The sequence below is a fragment of the Jaculus jaculus genome, chromosome 1, assembly GCF_020740685.1.
Source record: "Jaculus jaculus isolate mJacJac1 chromosome 1, mJacJac1.mat.Y.cur, whole genome shotgun sequence".
In the NCBI taxonomy this organism is placed as follows: Eukaryota; Metazoa; Chordata; class Mammalia; order Rodentia; family Dipodidae; genus Jaculus; species Jaculus jaculus.
Window position 1 is genome coordinate 241,442,273 of NC_059102.1, and position 13,315 is coordinate 241,455,587.

The 13,315-nt window shown below is 41.0% G+C and overlaps 1 protein-coding gene and 1 non-coding gene across 2 annotated transcripts in view; one reads left to right on the plus strand and one right to left on the minus strand.

The window, feature by feature from the left end:
- Nucleotides 1-13,315, plus strand: part of Rspry1 (ring finger and SPRY domain containing 1) — an 89,018-nt gene that overhangs the window by 48,291 nt on the left and 27,412 nt on the right. Inside the window, exons 11-13 of the mRNA XM_045136197.1 lie at nt 10,040-10,151; nt 12,501-12,603; nt 12,942-13,094. Of these exons, the coding sequence (XP_044992132.1) occupies nt 10,040-10,151; nt 12,501-12,603; nt 12,942-13,094 (368 nt within the window). The remainder of the gene's footprint in view (nt 1-10,039; nt 10,152-12,500; nt 12,604-12,941; nt 13,095-13,315) is intronic.
- Nucleotides 939-1,043, minus strand: LOC123458338. Its single transcript, XR_006635613.1, has one exon. It is a non-coding gene; the product is annotated as a U6 spliceosomal RNA (small nuclear RNA).

The following is a 13,315-nucleotide window of genomic DNA, read 5'->3' on the forward strand; positions in this document are numbered from 1 at the left end:
ATCCCTTTTATGTGTATCTCTTACCTTATTGCCATAGCTAAGACTTCTAGAACTATATTACATAAAAGTGGGGATAATGGACACCCTTGTTTTGTTCCTTAAGTTGAAAGGCTTCAGGTTTTTCCCCATTAAGTGTTATGCTGGCTGTAGGTTTGTCATAAATAGGCTTTATTATGTTGAGATGTGTCCCCTTTATTGCCAGTTTCTTTAGGACTTTAACCATGGAGGGATGTTGGATTTTGTTAAATGCCTTTTCTGTGTCTGTTGAGATGAGCATGTGATTTTTGTCCTTCAGTCCATTTATATAATGTATTACATTTGTCGATTTGCATATATGAACCATCCCTGCATCTCTGGGATAAAGCCTGCTTGGTCAGGGTGAGTGATCCTTTTGCTATGTGCAATATTTTGTTGAGAATTTTAAAAATTATTTTATTTTAGAGAGAGCAAGAGAGAGAGAGAGAGGAGAGAGAACTGGCATTCCAGGGCCTTAGCCACTGCAGTCAAACTCCAGATGCTTCCACCACCTCATAGACATGTGCGATCTTATACTTGCCTCACCTTTGTGCATTTGCCTAATGTGGGATCTGGAGAGTAGAACATGGGTCCTTTTGCTTTCCAGGCAAGTGCCTTAACTGCTAAGCCATCTCTCCAGCCCTGTTGAGAATTTTTGCATCTATGTTTATGAAGGAGATTGGTCTGTATTTGTTGTTCTGTCTTTGTCTGGTTTTGGTATCAGGGTGATGCTTGCTTTGTACTAGGAGTTTGGTAGTATTCCTTCATTTTCTATTTTATGGAAAAGTTTGAGAAGCATTGGTGTTAGTTCTTCTGTGAAGGTCTGGCAAAATTTACCAGTGAATCCATCTGGGCCTAGAGTTTTTTTTAGTAGGGAGATATTTTATAGCTGTTTTGATCTCTATACTTGTTATAGGTCTATTTAAATGGTTTTTCTCATCTGGATTTAAGTTTACATGTCATCCTTGCACAGTGGCCATGCTAATCTTTGTATCATTTCAATTTTAGTGTATGTGCTGCTGAAGCAAGCAGTCATCTTGATTTAATTTGGGTAGTCATATAACTCAAGGAAATCATCCATGGTTTTCAGATTTGCAAATTTAGTGAAGTATATGTTCTTAAAGTATGTCCTCATGATTTTCTGAATTTCATTTTTTTTTTTGCAATGGTTCCTTGTTCATGTGTAGTTTATTAATCTGTATCTCTCCTCTTTATTTTTTTTAAATTTTATTTATTAATTATTTATTTTGGGAGAGAGTAAATGGGTGCTTCAGGGCCTCCAGCCACTGCAAACAAACTCCAGATGTGTGTGCCACCTTGTGCATTTGGCTAATGTGGGTCCTGGGGAATCGAACCTGGATCCTTAGGCTTCACAAGGAAGCACCTTACCTGCTAAGCCATCTCTTCAGCTCTCTTCTCTCTCTCTTTTGGTCAGATTTGCTGAGGGTTTATCAATCCTTACCCTTTCAAAGAATCAACTCTTTGTTTCACTGATTCTTTGTATTGTTGGGTTTTTTTGTTGTTATTATCATTTTGTTTTGGTTTTTTGAGGTAGGGTCTCACTCTAGCCCAGGCTGACTTGGATTTCACTATGTGATCTCAGGCTGTTCTTGGACTCACAGGGATCCTTCTACCTCTGCCTCCCAAGTGCTAGGATTAAAGGTATATGCCACTGTGCCCAGCCTCCTGTCTACTAATTTTTGGCTCCTGTTTTTCTTTTTTCATTTACCTTCAGATGAAGCATTGCACTGTTTACTTGCAACTTTTCTAATTTCTTTTTTTTTTTTTTCAAGGTAGGGTCTCACATGACCCCAGGCTGACCTGGAATTCACTCAGGCTGGTCTCAAACTCTCAGCAATCCTCCTACCTCAGCCTCCCAAGTGCAGGGATTAAAGGTGTACACCACCACGCCCAGCTTCTAGTTTCTTAACATAGACACCTAAAGCTATGAATTTCCCGTTATATTGCCCTCACTGTGTTCCAAACGTTTTGGTATATTATGTTATAATTATCTTTGGTTTCCTTTTTTATTTCTTTAATGACCCATTCATCATTCAGTAGTATACTGTTTAGTTTCCATGATTTTGTGTACGCTCTACAGTTTTTCTTGCTATTGATTTGTAATTTAATCCTATTGTACAAGGAATTATTTCAATTTTCCTATATTGTTAAGATTTGCTTTGTTTCCTAAGATGTGGTCTATTTTAGAGAATGTTTCATGTGCTGCTGAAAAGAATGTGTTTTCTACAGCATTTGGGTGAAATGTTCTATAGATATCTCTTAGGTCCATTTGTTCTATGACCTCATTTAATCCAGATGTTTCTATGTTTATTTTTTGCCAGGATGACCTGTCAATTGATGAGAGTCAGGTATTAAAGTCAACCACTACAATTGTACTCGGTGTTACCTATTAGACCTTAAGTCTAACATTTATTTGATAAAATTGGGAGGACCCATGTTAGGTGCATATTTATTTAGAATTGTAATATCCTCCTGTTGAACTGTTCCTTTATTCAGTATAAAGTGACCTCTTTATCTTTCCCAACTAATGTTGGTTTGAAGTTTATCCTGTCAGATATTAGAATAGCAACCCCTGCTTGTTTCCCAGGCCCATTACATTTTTCCATCCTTTCACCCTAAGATGGTGTTTATCTTTTATGGAGAGGTTTCTGAAGGCAACAAACAGAAGGATCCTGTCTTTTAATCCAGTCTGCAAGCCTTTGTCTTTTTGTTGGGGCATTGGGGCAACTGATATTAAGAGTTATTATTGAAAGTTGTGTGTTTATTCTTGCCATTCTTCTTCTTATTTTATAGCGCTTCCTGTTTTTCTCTTACTCTCTTGTAATAACTGTTATTTTTTTTTTCTATTTCCTCATTTGTGTGCTTTCCTTTCTCTTCAGTGTGAAGGATCCCTGCAAGTATTTTCTGTAGAGCTGGCTTAGTGGCCATATATTCCTTTAGCTTGTTATTGTTGTCGAATGTATTTATTTTTCTGTCAATTTGAGTGGGTAGCTTTACTGAATAAAGTAATCTGGGTTGACAGTTGTTATCTTTCAGTATTTGGGATCTTTCAGTATTTGGGATATATCATTCAAAGACCTTCTGGCTTAAAAATTTGTGTTGAGTAATCTGCTGTTATCCTGAGGAGCTTGCCTTTGTATGTGACTTGATATTTCTCCTTAACTGCTTTCAATATATGTTCTTTGGTTTGTGTGTTTAGTAGTTTAATTATAATATGGAAAGGAGTGGTTCTTTCCTGGTTTTGTCTATTTTGTGTTCTAAAGTCTTCCTGTATCTATATTGGCATCTCTTTCCCTATTTGGGGGAAATTTTCTTCTATGATTTTGTTGCCTTTGGTGTGGAATTCTTCTCCTACCATATCCTGAATTCTTATATTTGATTTCTTCATAATGTCCTGAATGTCTTAAAATTTATACCTTCCTATTAGCTTGTCTTTCTCTTTCTTGGACAGTATTAAATCTGCCACTATGTCTTCTAGTTTAGGTATTTTGTCTTCTCTTTGATGCATTCTACTGGTGAGACTTTCTATAGGGTTTTCTATTTCACTTACTCTGTTTTGCATTTCTAGGGTTTTGTTATTTTTGTTGTTGTTGTTGTTTGTTGTTTGTTTGTTTGTTTGTTTGTTTTGAGGTAGGGTCTCACTCTAGCTCAGGCTGACCTGGAATTCACTATGTAGTTTCAGGGGTGGCTTCAAATTCATGGTGATACTCCTACATGTTCCTCCTGAGTGCTGGGATTAAAGGTGAGTGCTACAACACCCTGTTTTCTAGGATTTTTGATTGGTATAGTTTTCATCATTTCTATTTCCTTATTCATGTCTTGTATTGACCTCCTCATTTCATTAAGTTGTTTTCCTATATTCTCTTAGGATTCCTTCAGGAGTTTATTTTCTTCTTTGATTTGTTTGTTTGTTTTTTGAGGGAGGATCTCTCTCTAGCTCAGGCTAAACTGGAATTCACTACGTAGTCTGAGGGTGGCCTCGAACTCACAGCAATCCTGCCTCTGCCTCCCTAGTGTTGGGAGTAAGGACATGTCCCACCACACCCAGCTTTCTTCTTTGATTCTTTGAACATAGATATAATCATTGTTTTGAATTCTTTGTCCGGTATTTCATCTAAATCAGTCTCACTGAAGGTCATTTCCAATAATAATTTTGGTGGTATTGTCTTGATTTTTTTGTGTTTCTTCTATTATAATGTACAGATCTTGTATCTTGAGTTAATTTGATGCTTGGGCTTTCTAATTATCTGTAGTATTCTTAGATGTGTAAATCTGACATTATATATTTTCAGGGTAGGAGCTTAAAGTGCCAGGTGTGGCTCTTATATTACTCCCAGAGTAACAGCAAAAGTGACCCTAGGTGTTGAGTTTGCTTGCTTTTCAAGTATTCCAGTACTCTGGGTGGAGCAAAACACAGGCAAATTCCAAATTCAACTAAGCAATATAGACACTCCATCAAAACTAGTATGGAATATTTATGTAATAGTGGGAATTAAAATAATCAGATAAGCCAGGCATGGTGGCGCACACCTTTAATCCCACCACTGGGAGGTAGAGGTAGAAGGATCCCCATGAGTTCGAGGCTACCCTGAGACTCCATAGTGAATTCCAGGTCAGCCTGGGCCAGAGTGAGACCCTACTTTGAAAACAACAACAACAAAAAAATCAGATAATCTAACAAAGTCAAAGTCTCTAAGGGTGTGTGTTGCCCCACACCCTCAATGCTGTCAACTGGGAGGCTGAGATTTCTGGTCTGTGATGAGTTCCAGGTCAGCCTGGGTCCAAGTGAGACCCTGTCCCTTAGAATGACACAATTAGAAGACAACAGTACTATAAATCAGGAAACATCAAAAGCCAAAGAAGTTGGGGCTGTGGTTAAGGTATTTGCCTGCAAAGCTGAAAGGCCCCAGTTCAATTTCAAAGGTCCCACGTAAGCCAGATGCACAAGGTGGTGTATATGCATCTGGAGTTCGTTTGCAGTGGCTGGAGGTCCTGGCACACCAATTCTCTCTCTTTCTGGCACTCAAATAAATAAATAAGATTTTTAAAATATTTTTATTTGTATGAGAAAAAGATACAGAAATAGGCAGGTAGAAAGAATGGGTGCACCAGGGCCTCCAGCCACTGCAAACAAACTCCAGATGTGTGCACCCCTTTGTACATCTGGCTTACGTGGGTCCTGGGGAGTCGAACCTGGGTCCTTTGGCTTTGCAGGCAAGTGCCTTAACTGCTAAGCCATCTCTACAGCCTATTTTAAAAAATATTTTATTTATTTATTTATTTATTAGAGACAGTGTGTGTGGGGGGAGAGAGAGACAGAGAGAATGGACCCACCAGGGCCTCTAACCACTGCAAATGAACTCCAGACGCATGAGCTACCATGTGCATCTGGCTTACATGGGACCTGGAGAATTGAACCAGAGTCCTTAGGCTTGCAGGCATGTGCCTTAACAGTTAAGCCATCTCTCCAGCCCAGATATTTTTTTTGTTTTGTTTTGTTTTGTTTTGTTTTTCGAGGTAGGGTCTTACTCTGGCTCAGGCTGACCTGGAATTCACTATGTAGTCTCAGGGTGGCCTCGAACTCACGGCGATCCTCCTACCTCTGCCTCCTGAGTGCTGGGATTAAAGGCATGCGCCACCACGCCCGGCCCAGATTTTTTTTTAACCCACAAAAGTCAACCCCAAAATACAGCTTATTTATGAATGGCAAAGCTGACCATCAATCAAATCTAACACATATCCTGCCCTGACATGGATGGTGTGATTAGCAATGCCAGTACAGGCCTATATACCAGACTTTAGGGGAGTTATTGACCCAGTATAAGTAGGCCATTACCTTTTGGGATGGCTTCAGGTCTTATGGGGTGTGCCCACCTGGGTCTCTCTTTACTGTGCTGTGGGCTTGGCCAGCTGGTGGGGTTGGTGGAGCTGCTGTTTCAGTTGGCTGTGCTGGATGCTGTGTGGCTGAGTTCCCTTCCTCAGATCTCCAGTGGTTCCTGGCACTGGAGGTTGGAGGAGGAGAGGCTGTGTAGAGTGCCCAAAGCCATAGCTACCCAGCTGGTCCCTGTGGTCCTCTTCCTCAGGAGTGGTTTAGCTGGTCCCTGCTGTCTTTCCCTCAGGTTTCCCTACTCTGCAAGGAGACTGGTGTGAGTGAAGAGTCTCTCCACCTGGTTTCTGTTTCTACAGCTCAGGCAGGGTTGGGCACGCACAGTTCTTCTCGGCAGACCACTAGTGGGAGCCTAGTCTTCCTGGTTGCATGGTTGCTAGAAACTGAGTCTCATGTTTCTCTGCTGTGGTTGATAATTCCTTATACACCTTCACTTTTCAGTAAAAGAGTGTATTGTGGTGTTTTCTGCTTATTCCCCCCCCCCCACCAGGCTGCTTTGGCATGGCTATTATGCCACCATCTTCGCCAGAAGTCTCAGTTGCTACCTTTAAAAAAAATTATTTAATTGAGAGAGAGAGAAAGGGATTGAGTGTGCCAGGCCCTCCTGTCACACTGCAAACAAACTCCAGATACATGTTCCTCTTTGTGCATCTGACTCTACATGAGTACTGGGGAATTGAACACTGGCTGTCTTTATAAGCGAGCACCTTTAACTTGTGAGCCATCTGTCCAGCCCTACGTTTTTTTTGTTGTTTGTTTGTTTGTTTTTTTTTTTGGTTTTTCGAGGTAGGGTTTCACTAGTCCAGGCTGACCTGGAATTCATTATGTAGTCTCAGGGTGGCCATGGCTTCGAACACACGGTGATCCTACTTCTGCCTCCCGAGGGTTGGGAGTGTGCACCACCACATCCAGCTTGAGTCTGTCTTAAATGGAAAAGGAATAGCTTGGAAGCCTTTTGGAAGCTCCCTAACTATTGAAGAGTTTGGTAAATAGGCAAACTGTAAGATAGTGTCAGGGCTAAGAGACAGGAACTACAACTGCCAAAGTTTTGGGAGGCCATCATGGCTAGAACGTGTGAAGTCATTCACTTCATACTGAGTGTCTGATGGAAGGGTCCAAACACAAGTCTTGGTGCTTAGTCTACTTGAAGAGCAAGAAGCAGGACTATCTTCTTTACACTCCCTATAATAGGAATGTTGCATAGCACTAAAAAACAAAAAAGATAGTGTCTACCAAATGAGGAAAGGATTCAAGAAAACTCCACAAATGACAAGCTATAGATAGCTTTTGTTTGTTTGTTTTTGTTTGTTTGTTTTTTGAGGTAGGGTTTCACTCCAGTCCAGACCAACCTGGAATTCATTCATTCTGTATTCTTAGGGCGGCCTTGAACTCACAGTGATCCTCCTACCTCTGCCTCCTGAGTGCTGGGATTAAAGACAAGTGCTGGGATTAAAGACATGCACCACCATGCCTGGCTTCAACTTCAAGTTCAGAGGCATCACCTTGGAGAATATGCACTAAAATTCAGTATTGTAGTTCAAGAAGTTTGTCAGAATTCCATCTATGTCTTGACTTCATTATGTATACCATAAAACAAGGAGGCATCAGGAACTAAGATCTGGATTTGACCTACGTTTTTCTTTCTTTCTTTTTTTTTTTTCCACTTTTAAAAGAGTAGAGCCTGGTATGGTGGCACACTTTACTAACTTTAATCCTAGCACTTGGGAGGCAGAGGTAGGAGGATCACCATGAGTTCGAAGCCACCCTGAGACTACATAGTGAATTCCAGGTCAGCCTGGGCTACAGTGGAACCCTACCTTGAAAAACTAAAAAAGAGTAGAACCGGGCATGATGGCACATGCCTTTAATCCCATCACTCAGGAGGCAGAGGTAGGAGAATCACCATGAGTTTGGGGCCACCCTGAGACTACATAGAGAATTCCAGGTCAGCCTGGGCTAGAGTGAGACCCTATCTCTAAAAAGCAAACAAACAGCCGGGCATGGTGGCGCACGCCTTTAATCCCAGCACTCGGGAGGCAGAGGTAGGAGGATCATCATGAGTTCAAGGCCAGCCTGAGACTACATAGTGAATTCCAGGTCAGCCTGAGCCAGAGTGAGGCCCTACCTCGAAAAACCAAAAAAACAAACAAACAAACTGTAGATAGATAGATAGATAGATAGATAGATAGATAGATAGATAGATAGATAGATAGATATACATACACACACATACATACATACATACATATACATATATATATATGTGTATGATTTGTTTATTCATTTGAGATACACACAGAGAAAGGAAAAGAGAGGCGGGGAGAGAGAATGGGCACACCAGGGCCTCTTGCTACTGCACATAAACTACAGACACATGTGCCACTTTGTGCATCTGGCTTTATGTGGGTAATGGGGAATCGAACCCAGGCTGTCAAGCTTTGCAAGCAAATTCCTTTAACTGCTGAGCCATGTCTCTGCCCCTTGACCCACATTTTAAATCTTTTTCTCCACTAACACTGCTTTCACCATTGATGCTTAACGATAGTAGCTGTTTGATATGCATGCTTCTGTTTCTTGGCAAGCACTGAAAATATCTAAGATCCCATTCACCTGTTTTGTTTATTTTTTGAGACAGAGTCTCATGTGGCTCAAGCTAGCCTGGAACTCCTGATCTTCCTGCCTCTGCCTCCTAAGCATTAGAATTACAGGAATGCCTGCTTCTCATTTACCTTTATAGTTAATATTCTGAACAGTAATTGAAAAGCAATAATAAAAGAAATTGTCAGCCAGGCATGGTGGCTCATAGCTTTAATCCCAGCACTCAGGAGGCAGTGACAGGAGAATCACCATGAATTCAAACCCTGAGACTACATAGTAAATTCCAGGTCAGTCTGGGCTAGAGTGAGACCCTGCCTGGTGGTGGGGTGGAGGAAATAAATTGTCAAGTACTTGTATAATGTTCAAATTGTACTGCTCTTAGAATAGTTGCAATCCAAGTGTCCACTGTAACTTTTCTCATAAAATCTCTGAGCTTATAGGTGTTTCAGATCATTACCGTACAGGAAAGGTATCTGCCTGGCCATGGTAAAGTGGAAAGGGTAATGATTTGGAATCAAGATTTTAAATCTAAATCTGGCTCTGCTTCTCTTAGTAGTGGTCCATAGGAAAACTGACCTTGGGTCTTTGTTTCCTGTATCAGTGCAGTGGTGGTTCACGTAAACTAAATGAACTGACAAATGTGAACCGCCTGGAACAAAGGAAGCATTCGACAGATATCTTTTGGGGAAGCCATTATCTATTTACTTGGAACAAAGCTTTGGGTCATAATTTTGGTATCTTCTAAGAATCATAGGCCCTACCTTATCTAAAAGGCTTAGAATGATAGTCACTAGGTTAGTGGTTAGTGGCACATTCACGCTGGAGAGATGGCTCGGTGGTTAAGTACTTTCCTTCAAAGTCTAACAACCTGGGTTTGATTCCTCAGTATCCATGTAAAGCCAGATGCACAAAGTGGTACATGCATCTGAAGTTCATTTGCAGTGGCTAGAGGTCCTGGCACACCCACTGTCATTCTCTCTGCTTGCAAGTAAATCAATAAAAAATATTTTAAAAGAAAGAAATGGCATATTCTCAGGCTAGAGAGGTGGCTTAGTGGTTAAGGTACTTACCTACAAAGCCTAACAACCCAGGTTTGAGTCTCCAGTACCCACGTAAAGCCAGTTACGCAAAGTGGTGCATGCACCTGGAATTTGTTTGCAGTGTCTGGAGGCCCTGGTGCACCCATTCTCTTTCCCTCTCTCTCTGTCTCTCTGTTTGTCTCTCTCTCTCCTTCTCTCTCTCTCTCTCTATCCCCCCCTTGCAAAATAAATTTTAAAAAATAAAATAAAACAAAGTCAATATTCTTACACTTTAAGATTATTCCAGAATATTCTAAACAATGATCTAAATATGTATGCGACACATAGCTAAATCATCATTGTAAATCCTCTGGTCCTACAGATCATAGTGAAACTAGCAATCTGCTTTTAAAAAAGAAAAGAAATAGCACATCTCTTTTCTCAGGGCAGAACAGGCAGAGCCTTGCTAATCTTGTTGTCTTCATCTCTCTCCATCCAGGAAGGCTATGGCATTGGCGATGATGAGTATTCCTGTGCATATGATGGCTGTCGGCAGCTGATTTGGTACAATGCCAGAAGTAAGCCTCATATACACCCGTGCTGGAAAGAAGGTAGTCATTATTCTCCATTGTGAACTTGTCACCTGGGTTAAGACATCTGCTATTATGGTAGGCCTTAAAATGTCTTAATAGAAGACTGAGAAAAGATATGTCTCAAAACAATAAAAAGACCACCCCCAAAAAAACAAATACAAATACTTTCTGAATATATTTATTGACTTAGAGAGAGAAAGAGAGAGAGGAAGAGGCAGATAGAGAAAATGGGTATGCCAGGGCTTCCAACCACTACAGACAAACTCCAGACACCTGCACCACCTTGTGCAACTGGCTTATATGGTTACTGGGGAATCAAACCTGGGTCGTTAGCCTTCACAGGCAAGTGCCTTAATTGCTAGGCCATCTCTCCAGCCCAAAATGATACTACTTTTTTTTGGGGGGGAGGGGGTTTCAAGATAGGGTCTCACTCTAGCCCAGGCTGACCTAGAATTCACTATGGAGTCTCAGGGTGGCCTCGAACTCACAGTAATCCTTCTATCTCTGCCTCCCAAGTGCTGGGATTAAAGGCGTGCACCACCATGCCCAGCTCAAAAAAATACTACTTTTGATGGCTTGTGGTACTATAATAGCTTGCTTAATGCCTCATCTTTGGACATTGACATTGGGTCTGTTAAATGGTTAGTTTAAACCATTCTGGATTTTTCTCAAGGGTAAGTCCTCCAAAGTAAAACTTTCTTAGCAAGCAAAATAGAGAATTTCAGAATTTTTGCTGTATACTACTGCCAGGTTTCCTACACCAGCATTGAATGGCCATTTTGTCATCACTGGGTAATTTCATTTGTTTATCCTTGAGAGTTTAAAAAACAAAAACTAAGCCAACATGGTGGCATACACCTTTAATCCCAACACTTTCATGGAAGGCATCAGTAGGAGGACCACTGTAAGTTGGAGGCAAGCCTGGTTTACAGAGTGAGTTTCAAGTCAACTTGGGCTAGAATGAAACCCGACCAAAATAAAACAATACCACCACCAAAAAATAAAACCTAGGGCAAAGTGGGGGGAGGGAGGGCATTACCATGGGATATTTTATATAATTATGGAAGTTGTTAATAAAAAAATTTGAAAAGAAAAAAAAACCTGAAATATCAACTTTGAAAAAAAATCAATGAGAATGCATGCTTTAAGAAAGGGATGGTTTCTGGGTGTGGTGGCACACACCTTTAATCCCAGCACTTGGGAGGCAGAGGTAGGAGGATCATCATGAGTTCGAGGCTCCCCTGAGACTCCATAATGAATTCCAGGTCAGCCTGAGCTAGACTGAGACCCTACCTGGAAAAAAAAAAAAAGAGAGAGAGAGAGGGTTGCCAGGCATAGTGGTGCATACCTTCAATCCCAGCACTCGGGAGGCAGAAGTAGGAGAGTTGCTGGGAGTTTGAGGCCATCCTGAGACTACATAGTGAATTCCAGGTCAGCCTGGGCTGGAGCAAGACACTACCTGGACAAACCAAAAATAAACAAATAAATAAAGGGGAGGGTTGGGGAGTTGGCTCAGTGGGAAGGAGGGCTTGTCACAGCTTGGGGGTCTGAGAGGGCAGAGACTGCCTGAGTTCAGTTCTCCAAGGCCCACTGGGAATGGCCATGTCTGTGGGGAGCAGAGAAAAATCAATGGGGCTCACACAAACCATAGCTTGGCATTCAGAAAAAGACTCCATGGAAATATGCAGTTGAGCACTAGAAGGACACCCAGCATTTTTTCCTGGCCTCTGCATCTGTGAGCATATCTTTACATACATGTGCATACACCCCTCCACACACACATCACTACCACCATACTACACATGCAAAAAAAAAAAAAAAATTCAAGACATGTTTTGAGTAGTTGTTGTCTAGGGATTTTTTTGTGTTTGTTTATTTTGATTTTTTGAGGTAAGATTTCACTCTAGCTCAGTCTGACCTGGAATTCACTATGTAGTCTCATGGTGGCCTCAAACTCACAGGGATCCTCCTACCTCTCAAGTGCTGGGATTAAAGACCTGCACCACCACACCTAGTGTTAGGGAGTTTTAAATTTTACCAGAGAGGCAAGCCAACATAAGATTTTATCTTACCCGGCATGCATTTTTTTTCACATTTTCACAATTCACATTTTTGCATCTTTGATATTGGGATACAGCTTATAATTGATGGCTTGTCATAGTGTAAATGGCAAGTTTCTTTTTCTTAATGATACATAAAAATTTTCCTATGTTGGGGGGGGAGCCCTCAGATGAATTGCAGAAGAAACAAAGATGAGTGTGTTAAATAGGTGGCTAAAGATGCAAACTTCATACTGAGTCATTGAAGCCCTTCCAGCATCTCAGTAGTACACAGCATTTCCCTAACAGTGCTTTGTTTATCCACTAGGAGACACAGTAGGATTTCTGTTAGACTTGAATGAAAAGCAAATGATCTTCTTTTTAAATGGCAACCAGCTGCCTCCTGAGAAGCAAGTCTTTTCATCTACTGTGTAAGTAGCTCCTCTCAGTTGAAGATTTGAGTAGATGTGTGGAATGCACTTTTCTCCAGGGGGAAAATCTCTTTGTTCATTTATGTAAGCAATTATGATGTGAAATTTATTTATATTTAATTGAGGACCCATTTGATCTGAACTAAAACCATCTCAAAGTTTGATATAAAAAAAGGGAGGGGCATGATTTTCTGGTTCACAGACCTGTTTAATAAGCAGAATCTATCTCCCTTTCTGCCAGGATATGGCTGGCTAAACCTGCCTTTCTGAAAACAACTGTGTATATGAATTTTGTTTTTACAAATTCTGTTGACCTCTGTACTCATTTTTATTTATAGATCTGGATTTTTTGCAGCAGCTAGTTTCATGTCATATCAACAATGTGAGTTCAATTTTGGAGCAAAACCATTCAAATACCCACCGTCTATGAAATTTAGCACTTTTAATGACTATGCCTTTCTGAAACCTGAAGAAAAGATCATTTTGCCAAGGTAAGAATGCCCAGGTTGTTTTCAGACTATCACTTGAATCTCTTGAAAAATCAAAACAATTTAAGTCTTTCTTTCTTCCCCCCCGCCCCCAAGGTAGGGTCTCACTCTGGCTCAGGCTGACCTGAAATTCACTGTGGTCTCAGGGTGGGCTTGAACTAACAGCAGTTCTCCTACTTCTGCCTCCCAAGTGCTGGGATTAAAGGCATGCGCCACCACTTCTG